The sequence below is a fragment of the Felis catus genome, chromosome A3 (assembly GCF_018350175.1).
Source record: "Felis catus isolate Fca126 chromosome A3, F.catus_Fca126_mat1.0, whole genome shotgun sequence".
NCBI classification, from domain to species: Eukaryota; Metazoa; Chordata; class Mammalia; order Carnivora; family Felidae; genus Felis; species Felis catus.
Window position 1 is genome coordinate 65,513,227 of NC_058370.1, and position 14,268 is coordinate 65,527,494.

At 44.8% G+C, this 14,268-nt stretch overlaps 1 protein-coding gene across 4 annotated transcripts in view; it reads left to right on the top strand.

Annotated features, from left to right (window-relative positions):
- The window catches only part of PRKCE (protein kinase C epsilon), a 502,312-nt gene that overhangs the window by 168,532 nt on the left and 319,512 nt on the right, over nt 1–14,268 (top strand). Inside the window, exons 1-2 of one of the 4 annotated variants that reach the window (XM_045055096.1) lie at nt 2,876–3,967; nt 6,559–6,710. The exons of 2 other annotated variants lie outside the window; for them this stretch is intronic. In XM_045055096.1, the coding sequence (XP_044911031.1) occupies nt 6,636–6,710 (75 nt within the window). In that variant the 5' untranslated portion in view covers nt 2,876–3,967; nt 6,559–6,635. Of the gene's footprint in view, nt 1–2,875; nt 3,968–6,558; nt 6,711–14,268 lie in introns of those variants that run through there. One more of the 4 variants, XM_045055097.1, reaches the window with a different exon arrangement.

Genomic DNA, 14,268 nt, shown 5'->3' on the forward strand with positions numbered 1-14,268 from the left:
GGGGTAAATATGAAAAATAAATAGCCTTGTGTTAGCATGGGTCACAGTTTGTTGCCAAATGATTTTGACCCAAACTTCAGAAAAAGTCAAATTTTTAGAGCCTTTTGCATGTCAGGGTTGTGGGTCAGGGCCTGTGGATCTGTACCGTTTACCTGTAGTGACTACCAAATCCAGATCATAAGCTTGGGCCCTTCCCTGCGTGTATGCAGTTGTCTTTGGCTGTCTCAGAGGTGTCTCCAGCCCAGCCTGTGCACACCCTCTTTCTGGCGCCCCTTCTCCCCTCCACCCCGCTCCGGTCCTTCTCCTGCTCGGCTGATGGCAGCTCCATGTTTGGCTCAGGCCAACAATCTCCGCGCTATCCTTGAGCCCACTTTTCATCTCTAACCTTGCGTCCGATCCTGTTGTTGGCTCTACCTTCAGAATATAGCCAGAATCTGGCCACTGGCCATCACTACTACTACCATCCCTTCCCGGCCACCGTCGTCTCCCACCTGGATGCTTAGGAGAGCCTCCTAAGCCGCCCTCCTGCTTCCTCGTTTGTGCCTCAGGTTTATTCTCCATACAGCAGCCAGAGTGACCCTTCCAAAGCGTAAGCCACAGCGTGTCACTGCTCTGCTCAGACTCTCTCCTGGCTCCCCATCTCTCTGGGAGCCAAAGCCCAAGTACTCACGGTGCTTCACTTCTCTGACCTCACCTCCAGCTGCCCCTCCCCTCCCTCTATTCCAGTCACACCTGCCTCCACTACTCCTGGCCAGGCCGAGTCCTCTCCCACTTCTACGCCTTTGCACTGGTTCTTCCTCTGCTTCCGATGCTTCCATTCCCCTTCCAGAAACCCACAGGCCTGGATCCTTTGAGTATCAGGAAGGCCATCCTTGATGGATTAACAGATACATTAACATACAATCACCAAACCCAAACTTTGAAAAGTGCCTTTCTGCAGCCAAGGCATGAAACAATCTAAACGAAAACCAACAAAAACTCCAACACATTAGAAGAGATCTACTAACGAAAACTAAGTTCCAGTTACACATCCACTCTGAGCCATAAACAAAGCATTGACTACTGTAAGGATAGAGTTGGATGTTCTATTTTTCTTTGATCTCTTTGAAAGGCTGAGAACTTTCCTTATGCTTGAGCAGTGATTTATGTCTTCTATTTCTTTCAAGCCCTACCCAGTTAATTAATTAAGTAATTAATGATTGTAGATGGCCCCAAGCTGTCTTCACAAAGTAGATTTGGGTTCATGAAATCTATCTCATATGGTCTATAGCACAATATATATATGCGATATAACTCTTTTCTGTGGTTGTCCAAAATATATATGAAGTCTAACATCCAGGATAGAACACTGTGAATTAAGCAACTATTTCTGACATTTAGGGCTTGAACAGATAATTTTCAGGTCCCCTTTGCTGTGTGCTTTAGGAAGGTCTCTCCTTCTGATTCAGATGTTGGTGTGGCCTTCAGAACACATATGTCTGATTTGTGTCTCCAGCTGCATTAACCTCTTCATTTTATAAGACCTGGGACTTCATTCAGGTGGAGAAAATGAGAGCAGAATGTATCAGGGGAGTTGTCCATTTTCAGAGACTAGATAGTCTGTGCATTCATATAGAATTTGTACATGTAACACTTACATATTCATTTATTTATAGAAAAAAAACCCCAACTTAACTTTAACACGCACTCATTAGAGTACATGTTCAGGCAGGCCATGTCCCAGAAAACTGGAAGTTATGCCCAACTTATTGACATCTTTTTCACCTTTTTGATACAAAATCTAGAAGTTTTTAGAATTTGATGTTTTCCTTCAAAATTCAATAGAGTCACAACATGTCCCATGATGAGTAAGTATCCAATGGGTGGGAAATTTTTTACTGATTATGATATAGAAATATAGAAATAAATTCTATTTTTCTTTATAGTATATAAATTTGAGACCTATGCTTGATTTTTTGTAGGACCAGCATTGTTAATTATTATTTTTTCAATGTCTTCTAAAATTTGAAGACAAATAGAGAATATATTCCAAAGTATTCCTGTAGAAATAAAATGGTGACACAGCATAGCTAGCTAGGTCATAGGCACTGTATGGGCATGTCACAACAAAAATGTTCGCTTGTTACCTGATGAATAAAGTCTATGTTGGTATGAAAGTCTATTACATGAAAGGTAGTTTATTTCTTTATTTTACTGGTTTTTAAATTTTTTAATGTTTCTTTTTGAGAGACAGAGAGACAAAGCGTGAGCAAGTGAGGGGCAGAGAGAGAGGGAGACACAGAATCCGAAGCAGGCTCCAGGCTCTGAGCTGTCAGCACAGAGCCTGATGCGGGGCTTGAACCCATGAAATGCGAGATCATGACCTGAGCTGAAGTCAGAATAAGCCACCCAGGTGCCCCCATGAAAGGTAGTTTAAAGGCAACAGTGTGTAAGGTGTAAAAATGTGGACCACATCACCCAATAGAAACAGAGGAACACATGTAGAGAAAGAGGTTTGATCAAAGAAAAGGATTTGTAGTGTCTATTTGGTTGAGCTATGGAAGCTTTTCCTTAATATGTTCAAATTGTATCTAATTAAGAATATGCCTGGTTACTCTCAAATGGGTGATTAGGATTGAGTAGTGCTATTATTATATGATCAGAAAACTACACTTTAAAAATATGTAAATTTAAAATAATGTTTCTCATTTTTAACTTGCACTATAACTCTACTGAAAATTAGAATAACTGAGTTTCTTTTTTTCTTTTTCCCCTTCCCTTACCTTCCCCTCCCTACCCTCCCCTTCCTTTCCCTTCTCTTCCCTTCCCTATCCTCTTTCCTGGCTATGGGTAATTTACTCAGGTGCCTAAATGGATTGTTTAATCTCATCGTGCCTCAGTTTTCTCACTTATAAATGAGGGGATTGAGCAACACAATATTCTTCAAGCAACAACAAATTTATTGATTTTTTAACCACAAAAGTTATAGTGGGACATAGAAGAAAAGTAAAATGTTTAGCAAAGTATAGAAATGCAAAAAAAAACCTTACACACTATTTCACTCTTCCTTAGATAATCTTTTTTTTTCCCTTTGTGTATATACCCACCCATATACCTTTTGTTTTTGTTTTATAAAATTGTATCATAGAATATATATTCCTTTATCATCTCATTTTTCCTTCACTTAATACAGTACATTGCATATCTCTTTATGTCATTAAATATAATTCAGCAAGATCTTTCTTTGTGATGGCATGGTATTTAATGATTTGAATATGCCACAATTTATTTAAATAGTTGGCTACTATTAAACAATTAGTTTCTAATTTTACACTCTTAAAAAAATGCTGCAATGCTCATCCTTGTTGTTAAATCATTGTGCACATGTGTGATTTGGGATAAATTCCCAGAAATGGAATTGTTAGGTCAAAGGATTTTTGTTATATAATGCCAAACCCCTCTCTACAAATTCTGTGCCAATTTACACTTCATCAGCAGTGTGCAAGAGTGTCTGTTTCTTTTCTACTCTCACCAGCACAGGATTATATCATTTAAGATGATATGCTTTTAGATTTTCCATTCAAGATCGTCTTGAAGCAAAAATGTTTGCTCCTCTGCCTACTAAAGTCTCCATCTAAATAATAGACAAAGAAAAAAAGGGGAGGGATAAAATTCTGTAACAACTAAGTCAGCAGAAAGGATCTATCATCACATTATCTCAGTGACTTTCTGGGGATGAAAGTAGAGGGCAGGGTGGCAGTTGATGAGACAGAATGGCAATACTGAAGAGTCACAGCCAGGAACGTGCAGAAGATACTGGAGCCTCGTCTGCAGGACCCAGAAGGGGCTCCAAGTTTGAAGACTGTAGGAACCTCGAAGACGTGAGATGTGTAGCTGAAAACATGTGCCCATCTAAAGGTCTATATGTACAACTATGTACTCCCTACTCTCACTACAGAAGGTCCTGGAGCCAGACTCTGACTCCCAGGTAAAAAGATGGATGGTTCTTTCTTTCTTTTTTTTTTTTTCAACGTTTTTATTTTATTTTTGGGACAGAGAGAGACAGAGCATGAACGGGGGAGGGGCAGAGAGAGAGGGAGACACAGAATCAGAGAAACAGGCTCCAGGCTCCGAGCCATCAGCCCAGAGCCTGACGCGGGGCTCGAACTCACGGACCGCGAGATCGTGACCTGGCTGAAGTCGGACGCTTAACCGACTGCGCCACCCAGGCGCCCCTGGATGGTTCTTTCAAAAGCAAATGGTGCAATGCTTTGGGGAGAACTGGCAAGGCTGGTGTGGGGATCTCTTGCTAGAATGGTCAGCTCCCACTCTCTAACCCTAAGACCACTGGACTGGTATCCACAGAAATATGTTGCATCCATAAACCTAAATAAATAAGTCAAAATTTTAAAAAGGATGCTATGAGAAAGGAGAAAATAGGAAGGCATTTCTGGAAACACAGCATAATATCATCAGGAATAAAAGTACAGTGGAAGAGTTGTAAGTCAAAGCCAAGGAAATCTCCTAGAATATGGGCAAAGAAGATAAAAGTATAACACATAGTAAGAGACATAAGGATCATCCTACTGGTCCAACATCTGGCTAATAGGTGTTTCATAGAGAAAATGAGGCCAATACAAAAAACAAAAGAGAAAAGCCTCTTCCACAAGTTGAGTTTCAGCACAATGAATCAGAAAAGGACAGCCTGAGACGTATCTTTGTGAGAGTCCACAACACTAAGATAAAAAAGATTCTAGAACTTCCAGAGAGTGAAAACAAAATGGAGTCACCTACTAAACAACAGCTGTCAAGCTGACATGAGATTCGTTGGCAATATTTATGTTAGAAAAAGAAAGTTCTGAGAGATAATGATTTTTTTTAACTTAGAATTCTGTATAGAGCCAAGTATCAATCATGTGTGAGGACAGGCACACAAGGTCTTAGCTGGATTTCAATGTACTCTTAATCAATATTTCAATCAGAACTTTATCTCAGTGAGTACTTTACTGGTAAAAACAAGGGAGTAACCCAGAACAAAGCAGATGATGGATTCCAGCAACAGTGGCTGCATTCAGCAGAGCAGTGAAAAGAAGTCACAGCACTACAGCTGTGTAGCAGACCAGAGAGCGGTCCGTCCACTAGGAAGAGGAGGAGAGTGGGGGTTTCTAGAAAGGCAAACCCAAGAGATAAGGACCCAGGGAAAACTTGATGATCTCAGAAAGGCAATTGACTGAGTGGGGGGAAAAAATCCATTTAGATTGGATACTAGATATAGTTTCCATTGGGTGGCACATGGGTTTTCACACCGGACCCATGGAAAAGACAATATATGTAATGCCATTTACAAAGTTAGGATAAATAAACACTGTTAATTTGTTTTCAGATTTTTGAAACAGCATATACAGAAAACTCAATTACAATGAGAGAACAGAGCATCACTGTTGTCAACATTGATAGTCTAACAGTAGAGACACATAGATGGGGGTGGAGGTCGGTGGGAGAGGTGATAGCAGGACAGAGAGGGCTGGAGGCACCAATGTCCTCTAGTTGTAATGTGGAGGCCTAGGAAATGTTGTCTATAGCCAACAGAACAAGAGATTGACATTTGACATTGCTTTTTTTGCAGTTGCAGAGAATAGAGAAGGAACTGAGAATTGTGATGTATATTTTGTGGAGGGGGAAAGTGGAGGGAGGCGGTGAGAGTACTAAATCCTCATTGATCACAGCAGCAAGGCAAAAGAGAGTGTCTAAAATAAAAAATCAGGAAATTGAGGTACAAGCATTTTATTTAGGGACATGGCAGTGACACCAGCAAAACCCAAATAGAAATTCTTAAAATTGGCCCCCCCTGGGGAATAATGGGGCAGGGGACTGTTGCTTCTCATTATAAGATTCACATGTAGTTTTTTATTTTTAACAACTGAACGTATCATGAGACTTAATTTTCTTTATGTTTTAATAAACAAATAACACAAAAATACCTAAAGCTAAAGCACCTGTGGTTCATTTGATAGGGAAAAAGAACATTTAAAAAAACTCTTAACCCTTTAATTCCTATTTCTTTGCTTATTTAAAAAATTTTTTTTTAATGTTTTAATTTATTTTTGAGAGACAGAGAGAGACAGCATGAGTGCAGGAGTTGCAGAGAGAGGGAGACATGGAATCTGAAGCAGGTTCCAGGCTCTGAGCTGTCAGCACCGAGCCTGATGCAGGGCTCGAGCTCACAAACTGTGAGATCACAACCTGAGCCGAAGTCAGAGGCCTAACTGACTGAGCCACCGAGGCGCCCTATTTCTTTGCTTATTTTAACCAAGTGATTTCCAAGTGGCTTATGACTCTTAAATTTCATACTTATGTGAATTTTATAAAATGCAACCAGGAGCATTGGGTCCAGAGTTGGAGAGCCCTGCTGTAATCCAGGCTTCTCATCTTCAAGCTGTGAGAATGTGGGCAGGTTATTTAAATCTATCAGCCTCAGTTTCTCATCCCTGAAAGAATAAGGACATTGCCTCCCTTACACAGATAACATGTGTAAAGTGCTCAGTAAAGGGTGTTTATTGGGGTTGTGATTATTATTAGGAACCAGACACCCTCTCGAGGAGCTCAGAAGTGATGGAGAACAATTACATGTCTTGGATTTTGAATGGAGTCAAGAAATGAACATCTTTGTGAGCAGCCATTCGTGGAAGGTTCTGCTGGGTTGTCCTAGCACAGAGACAGAGAAGTTGAAGGTAATTTGTCTGGTTGCACAGTCGTGAGCTCCTCCAGCTCAGCTTGCCTAAGCTGTTCTCCATGGATCCATTCAGTTTCACTTGGAGTCTCTAGTGTTCACCTGCCTTGTGCCCAGCCCTGGAGCAAGAAGTGCAGAACACTCCCACCCCAAAGGAACACTTGGCTCACAGTCTGGGCAGGAAGTAACAATAATGGCCCAACACCTTACATTTATAGGCTGTGAGCTGTGTGCCAGGCACAGCTCCAAGTGCTACACCATGTCATTTGAACCTCCCAACACCATGAGGCAGGCGCCACTGATGTTCTCAATTCATAGATGAGGAAATTGAAACAAGGGCCACACAGTTTGTAACAGGCAGAGCTAGGATTTGAACCCAGGTGGGCTAGCTTTAGACACTACAATGTATTGGCCTTCTGTGACAAATGGGAAATGTAGAATAAAACACACACATACAAATATACCCATAGAGAGAGACCACTGCAAGGCAAAATGCAAAATGCAAACTGCAGATTGGTAATGGGGTAGTTTTCACTTCACAACACTGGGGGTAGGGTAAGTGCCTCCATTTCCTTCTGTTTGCATGCACCATCTCCTCTTGGGATGCACAATCATGCACTGCCATTTCCCTGAAGGAAGATAGAAAATCTATACTGTTCCTATCTGAAGCTTTGTAAACCGTTGCACACTGTTGATCCTGGGTTTGGCACCTTTGGATGTTTTCTTAGTGCAGGAAAGCATTGTGTACACATAGAGTTATTTGTTTTTAGCCACCTCTGTCATCCCATGGAGCCAGCTCTCCGGGTCTATTTCTGAGCCTGTTGAAAAGAGGAAGCAGGTGCTAACTTGAGTTGACTTCAGTTGTGGCCTTGGAAGAGCTTAGGATCTGTGACACAGACCTCCAGCCCAGCCCGGAGGACTGCCACATGGAGATGATGGCTGCTGGTGGGTTGGTTGCCATGACCTGGCTACAGGGGATGGAAAAACAATCTGTTAGCCAGTTTCTAGGGGCGTTTAAGATGTGTCTGGTGGGGCACCTGGGCCACTCAGTCAGTTAAGCACCCAACTTCGGCTCAGGTCATGATCTCACGGTTCATGAGGTCGAGCCCCGCATCGGGCTCTGTGCTGACAGCTCAGAGCCTGGAGCCTGCTTCGGTTTCTGTGTCTCCCTCTCTCTCTCTGCACCTCCCCTGCTCGTGCTCTCTCTCTCTCTCTCTGTCTCTCTCTCTCTCTTAAAAATAAACATAAAAAAAAAGTTAAGATGTGTCTTGTAACTGAAGCAAACTGCTCTCTGGGGGATTGGAGGTTAGAAATAGCTAAGGCAAAAGGTATTGACTTAAATTTAAATTATGTAAAAAGTTAACCCAAGAACATGACTTAAAAAATCAAAGGGTTCAAGAGAGCTTTAGTGAAGAATAAGCCTTTTCCTGATTTCTGGTCCCCAATCCTGTCGTTTCCATCTCTTAAGGCAACCCCTGCTTCCTGTTGATTAAGACTTCTGGAGATAATCGATGTGGAACAAGTGTGAGGGGGTGTGTGAGAGTGTGTGAGGGCATACACACACATACACGCCCATTTTATTCACACAGTAGCCTAGCATAATAAACACATTGCACCTTGCTTGTCCCCCCCAACCCCGGCCCCCTTAATATATCCCAGGGATCAGCACATTTCAACCTTTTCATTCTTTTTTTCGGGCTTGTCTAGCGATCTACCACATGATGTATCCTATTTTATTTAAGCAGTTCCCTATTCATGGATATTTAGGTACTTAAGGTCATTTAAAGATCTTCTAAAGCATCTGGTGTTATTGTCTTGAAAGACAGTCACACACAGACAGATTTAAATAAGTCAGCAGGCTCTTAAACCTACATTTTGGATGTGTGTTCCTTGCTATTATTGTATTTTGATCACACAAGACAGAAGAAGGTGGCTGTGCCTGTGAGTGTGTTTTGCACACGTGGGTGGATGTGTGAATGTGTGTGCCTACACAGGTAGGTGTACATTATGTTGTGTGACAGATGTACTCTTGAAAAACTCTGAATGAACCCTTTTATTTTTAAAACTGGAATATGAAAATTTAAATGCCCTGAGGGTGGGAAGATGATTTGTTATTTAGAGGAAACTTGCAGAGGAATCCTTGTGTCAAAATGAAATGATGGCTTCTTTTTTTCCCTTTTAAAAAATGGCTTCATTGAGGTCTAATTTATATACAGTAAAATGCATTCATTTTAAGTGTTTGGCTTGGTGGAGTTTGACAAATGTATACATTCATGTAACCACCGCCTCAACCAAGATACAGAAAACTGGGGGCACCTGGGTGGCTCAGTCGGTTGAGCATCTGACTTTGGCTCAGGTCATGATCTTGCGGTTTGTGAGTTCAAGCCATGTGTTGGGCTCTGTGCTGACAGCTCGGAGCCTGGAGCCTGCTTCGGATTCTGTGTCTCCCTCTCTCTCGACCCCTGCCCTGCTCACACACTGTCTCTCTCAAAGTAAATAAAAACATAAAAAAATATTAAAAGAAAAAGATACAGAAAAATTAACCCCATGCCCAAAAGCTCCTCTGTGCCTCTATGTTCACCTCCCACCCACCTTCACCTCCGGGAGATCACAGATATGCTTTTTATCACTATAGATTGGTTTTGCCCGTTCTAGGACATCATATAAGTGGAATCGCCCATGATATATTGTCTTAACGTTTGGCTTCGTTCTCACAGCGACACATTTTGTTGCATATATCAGTAGTCCATTCTTCATTGCCAAGCAAAATTCCATCGTATGCATGCAGCATAGTTTGCTTACTCCTTTACCTGTTGTTGGCCATTTGGGTTGTTGCCAGCATTTAGCTGTTATGAATGAAGCTGCTGGGAACATTTATGTCCAGGTTGCTGGCTTCCCAAGTGACTCATCTCCATAATTCAGTTGTGCAGATTCACTTTAAAGTCAGGCCATTCATCCATTGAGCCACCATGCACAATATGTATTAAATCCCTCCCATGTGCTGGTCAGACAGGACTCTGCCCTGCGGGCATATACACTAAAGCCCGAATAATATCTTTGCACTGCCATGGAAAGCGTTTGAGAGAGAAACAACGCTCGTCTCCCTTATTTTAGGGAAGTAAATGCTATTGGAAGCCTTAAAATATTTAATTACGTGGGCACTCTGTGCTTTCAAACAGTGCACGCTACCAGTAAGGCCTGGTAGCCGCGTCCTCCCCAAATGAAATCTTTAATCAGCGGCCGGTTTCAACATTGGCGCCCAGCAGCGTGCTCATCGTTCAGGGTTTTCCAAAGCGGAAGTGAGGAGGATGCCTGCTGCCTGAAGGTCTCCTGCAATGTCTAGGGTGCCTCTTCCGTGCCAGGTGCCTCCAGAGACTGTGATATGACTGTGGTGTCACCAGGGGACAATGGCCAGCAAAAAGGGGTGTGTAGGACTTGGGAAATGGGACCCCTGTTTGGGGAAGGAACCCTGGAGTTTCTCTCTTGATGGTTCCCTTTATACCTCTGCGTCTCTCACTCCGGTCCCCTCCCCTCCTCCAAGGGAAAAAGAAACAGACTCCTATCTAGGCCTTAATTGGGGCAACACAGGCAGTGCAAGCCTCCCTTCCTCCTTCTCATCCTTTCTGGATTCGTCTTTTTCTTTTTTTTTTTTTTAATGTTTTATTTATTTTTGAGAGAGACAGAGACAGGGTGTGAGTGGGGGAGGGGCAGAGAGAGAGAGAGGGAGACACAGAAGCTGAAGCAGGTTCCAGGCTCTGAGCTGTCAGCACAGAACCCGACACAGGGCTCGAACCCACGAACCGTGAGGTCGTGACCTGAGCTGAAGTAAGACGCTTAACCGACTGAGCCATCCAAGCGCCCCTGGATTCGTCTTTTTCTGACCCACTCCCTACTTCTGGCTTCTTTTTAGGCCCTAGAGCCTGGCAGCAGAGGGAAAAGGAAGCAAAACTCAAATTGGGCACGTGTGACCTTTGTGGATTGTTCCAAGGGAAGGTTTGTCTAGAGGTCTCTGGAGGAAGTTGAGCCTGTGGTTAGGGGGAGTCTTGACAGTGAGTTTCTTACCTCCTTTGACTTGAACTCGATCACCCCCCCCCCCCCCCCCCGCAAAACACGGGCGTGCAGACACCTGTGGGTCACAGTGACACACGGCAGTACAGCCTAAGCAGGCCGCCTATTGCCGCGGCATCGGCGGGAGTTCCTGCTGGACGGGTGAGGTGTGGGGGAGGCCTGTTGGCCGAGAGGCCAGAGTTGAGGCTTCGAGCTTGGACTCCAGGCTGTCCAGCTCTGGGGCGCTCATCCCTCCCTAGCCGCGCAGTGCTGGCCACTTGCCTTCCTTAATCTCAGCTTTCTCACGCATACAGTGGTGCTCGCAGTACTTATTATCTTACAGGTTAATTGTGAGGAATAAATGAAATAGTGTGCGTGAAGGATTTGTGAAGTCGGGCATCACCTGGAGAAGTGCCTGTGATACTTTTGTGCTTTTCAGAGGTGGCTCTTGCATGGGTTTCTATGGTTTAGGCTCTTTCCCCATTGCCTTGTTCCTCATTCACAAGAGGGGAGCTCTTGTTTACGCCCAGAGCCTGTTGCCCCCAAGAACTCTGGGAGGCCAGAAGGGTGCCAGAGGCATTGCTCTGTCACCAGCTGCCCGGGCTCGGGAGCCCGTCAGTTGCAGGTGAGCGGGAGAGCCGGAGGCCTTGGGAAGAGAGGCCTGGCCCTGGATTGTCAGAGAAGGCTTCCCAGGCTGGTTGGGGTTTTGGGACAGGAGCTCCGGCAGAGTCTTCTCCAGACAGCCTTGGGGGCGGGGGGGGGGGGGGTCAGAATCCTGCCTAAAGCCCTCTGAGCTCCAGTTTTTCCATCCAAAAAGTAGGGAGTATTGCTGGCCACACGGGAGGTTGAGGGAACGAATGCAGATCAAGCACCCACACGGTGTCTGAGGCATAGGGGGAGCTCGGAAGCTCCACGGTCCCCCTCCCCTTCTCCTTCTCTCATGAGCACCTCATGACCCCTCTGGTGACCAAGGCTATAGCCTGTTTTGCCCCGGGGTTCCCCACAGGCTGGGCATGAAACTCTCACTACAGTGCTTTTTTTGATAATCCCAACTCTGTAATGCCGTCAGATGTCCTGGAATAGCATGTAATAATGTCAATTTAGGGCAAGAAAATGCCTTTTTTGTTGGAGCACAGCTTGACCGAGTGGAGGGAATATTGGACTATGCAGCACATTTGAAGACTTGGCTTTTTAATAACAAGAGCACCAGCGGTAACTGACTATTTTGTGCCAGGCACCGTGCTGAGTGCTTTACACGGGCTATCTCATTTAACAGATGTGACAGGGTCTGTTATTAGCTCCGTTTTGTGAAGAAGCCTTCTGAGGCTCAGAGAAGGTAGTCGCTTGCCTCAGGCCTGAGAGCCAGTAGGTTCATACATAACCACCCTGTACCGAGTACCTCCTGGGTGCCAAGTGCTTTATGTGTGTTTCATGGCATTTTTACAGCAGCCCATTTCACAGATGATGAGACTGAGGCCACGGCTCAGAGAAGGCAAATAATTACTTGAGCTGGGATTCAGCCCTGGTCTGACTCCAAAGGCTGTGTTTGTCTTTCCCACTGTTCTACTGCCTTGCTCCTGGCCTCAGCTGGAGGGGTAGCCAAAGGCGCTAGAAGTCCAAAGAAAACAGACATAGACATACTATCTCTGTGATGGTAGCTGGGAAGACTCATCAAGTAAAGGTAGGAGTTTCAAGGCGATTTGATAAATAGGGTTGCATCTGGGATCATTTGCAGGAACGCTGAGTGCAGGAGGAAGAGCTTAGAACCAATCCTGGGAATGGCTAGGAGGAGAGAGGAGGCCTCCTTTCATGTACTGCCAGCTGCCTGGTGGTGACGGCAATCGACAGCTTGCAGGGGTTTTGCAGGGCTGGGCACCTTCGTTGCTTCATTATCCGGGCCAGGTAATTGTGAGCAGAACTTGTGATTAAATTAATTTGACCATGAGGTTGCTGCACACTCCATCACGTTTTGTACCTGATAAGCCTCCAGTCATCTGCGTTGAAGTCCTACCTCCCTACATGGTTCTCAGCGCCTCCTCACTCGGCCGGCTGGGGCCCGGCCAGCCCTCCGTGGCCATCTGCCCAGGCTGCAAAGCTTTTTGTTGCTTTTGGCATGCTTAATAGCTTAATTTCTATTTTTCTGTTTGGAAATGCAGTTCATCGGCATTGAGGCAGCAGTGGGTGCTAAAATGGTGTCTGATTGCTATCTTGAATGTTAATATCCTAATACATTTTATCGTCAATGACCTGTCCCCCGCCTTGCCACAAGTTCTCACTCGCCCTTTGCAAAGAGAGGCAGGCTGCTTGCCTTCCAATAGGCCCTCGCAGCCCATCTCATTCCTTTTCTGTCTCCCTCCCTGCTTTTCACAGATAGCATTGTATTCTGCCAATGCAGTCCGAAGTCGTGGGAAACCTCCGAGTTGGAGGATATGAGAAATTGTTTCATTTAGCTGGCAGGGTTTAATAGAGATGATCTAATCTCTGAAAGGCATACATTATTTAAATTCCATGCTTTTGGACAAGAGGACCCCTGATATTTGTGGCAGGGACAGGATTTTGGTTTGGCTCTGTTCTGTGGAGCTGACTGGTGGTTTTCCTGTTTGTAATTTCGTGTGGGGGCTGGGTTATGCTTGTGGCAGTGTGTGTGGGGGCGGGGGGGGGTGTGCGGGGCGGGGATTCCTAGTGGTGAGGGTGCCAGAAAACATTTTCTTTAGACAGAAACCTAAAATCACAGATTCTTGGGACAGAAACTGTGGGGAGAGTCATCCCCTGGCATCACCACTCTGTTATTGGGTTTCCATCTGGATCCCAATCTCCAGATCCCAAACTCAGGTGAGCGGCCCCTGTGGGGCAACCACTGGAGACTTCTCTTGGTGGACCTGGATTTTTTCTTTTTTAACGTTTATTTATTTTGAGAGAGAGCATAAGCGGGGGAGGGCAGAGAGAGAGAGAGAGAGAGAGAGAGAGAGAGAGAATCTTAAGCAGCTTCCATATTGTTAGTGTAGAGCCCAAAGTGGGTCTTGAACCCATGAACTGTGAGATCATGACCTGAGCCAAAATCAAGAGTTGGATGCTGAACTGATTGAGCCACCCAGGTGCCCCAGTGGAACTGAAATTTTGAGAGAAACCTTGAACACTCAACCACTATAGACTGAGTCTGGGGAGGGGGGGGGCGCCTGGGTGGCTCAGTTGGTTAAGTGTCCAACTTCAGCTCAGGTCATGATCTCACGGTTCGTGAGTTCAAGCCCTGCAGCAGGCAGGCAGGCTCTCTGCTGTCAGCACAGAACCGGCTTTGGATCTTCCGTGTCCCTCTCTCTCTGCCCCTCCCCCGCTCACTCTGGTATGCTGTTTCTCTCTTTCTCTCTCTCTCTCTCTCTCGAAAATAAACATTGAGAAAAAAAAAATTAGAAAAAAAAAAAGACTGAGTCCACAAAGAAAGTAGGGCTCACGCATGTCTCTGGAAACCTGTACTGTGAGGGGCGTGAGGTGCTGGGGGAGGGACCTGGAGAATA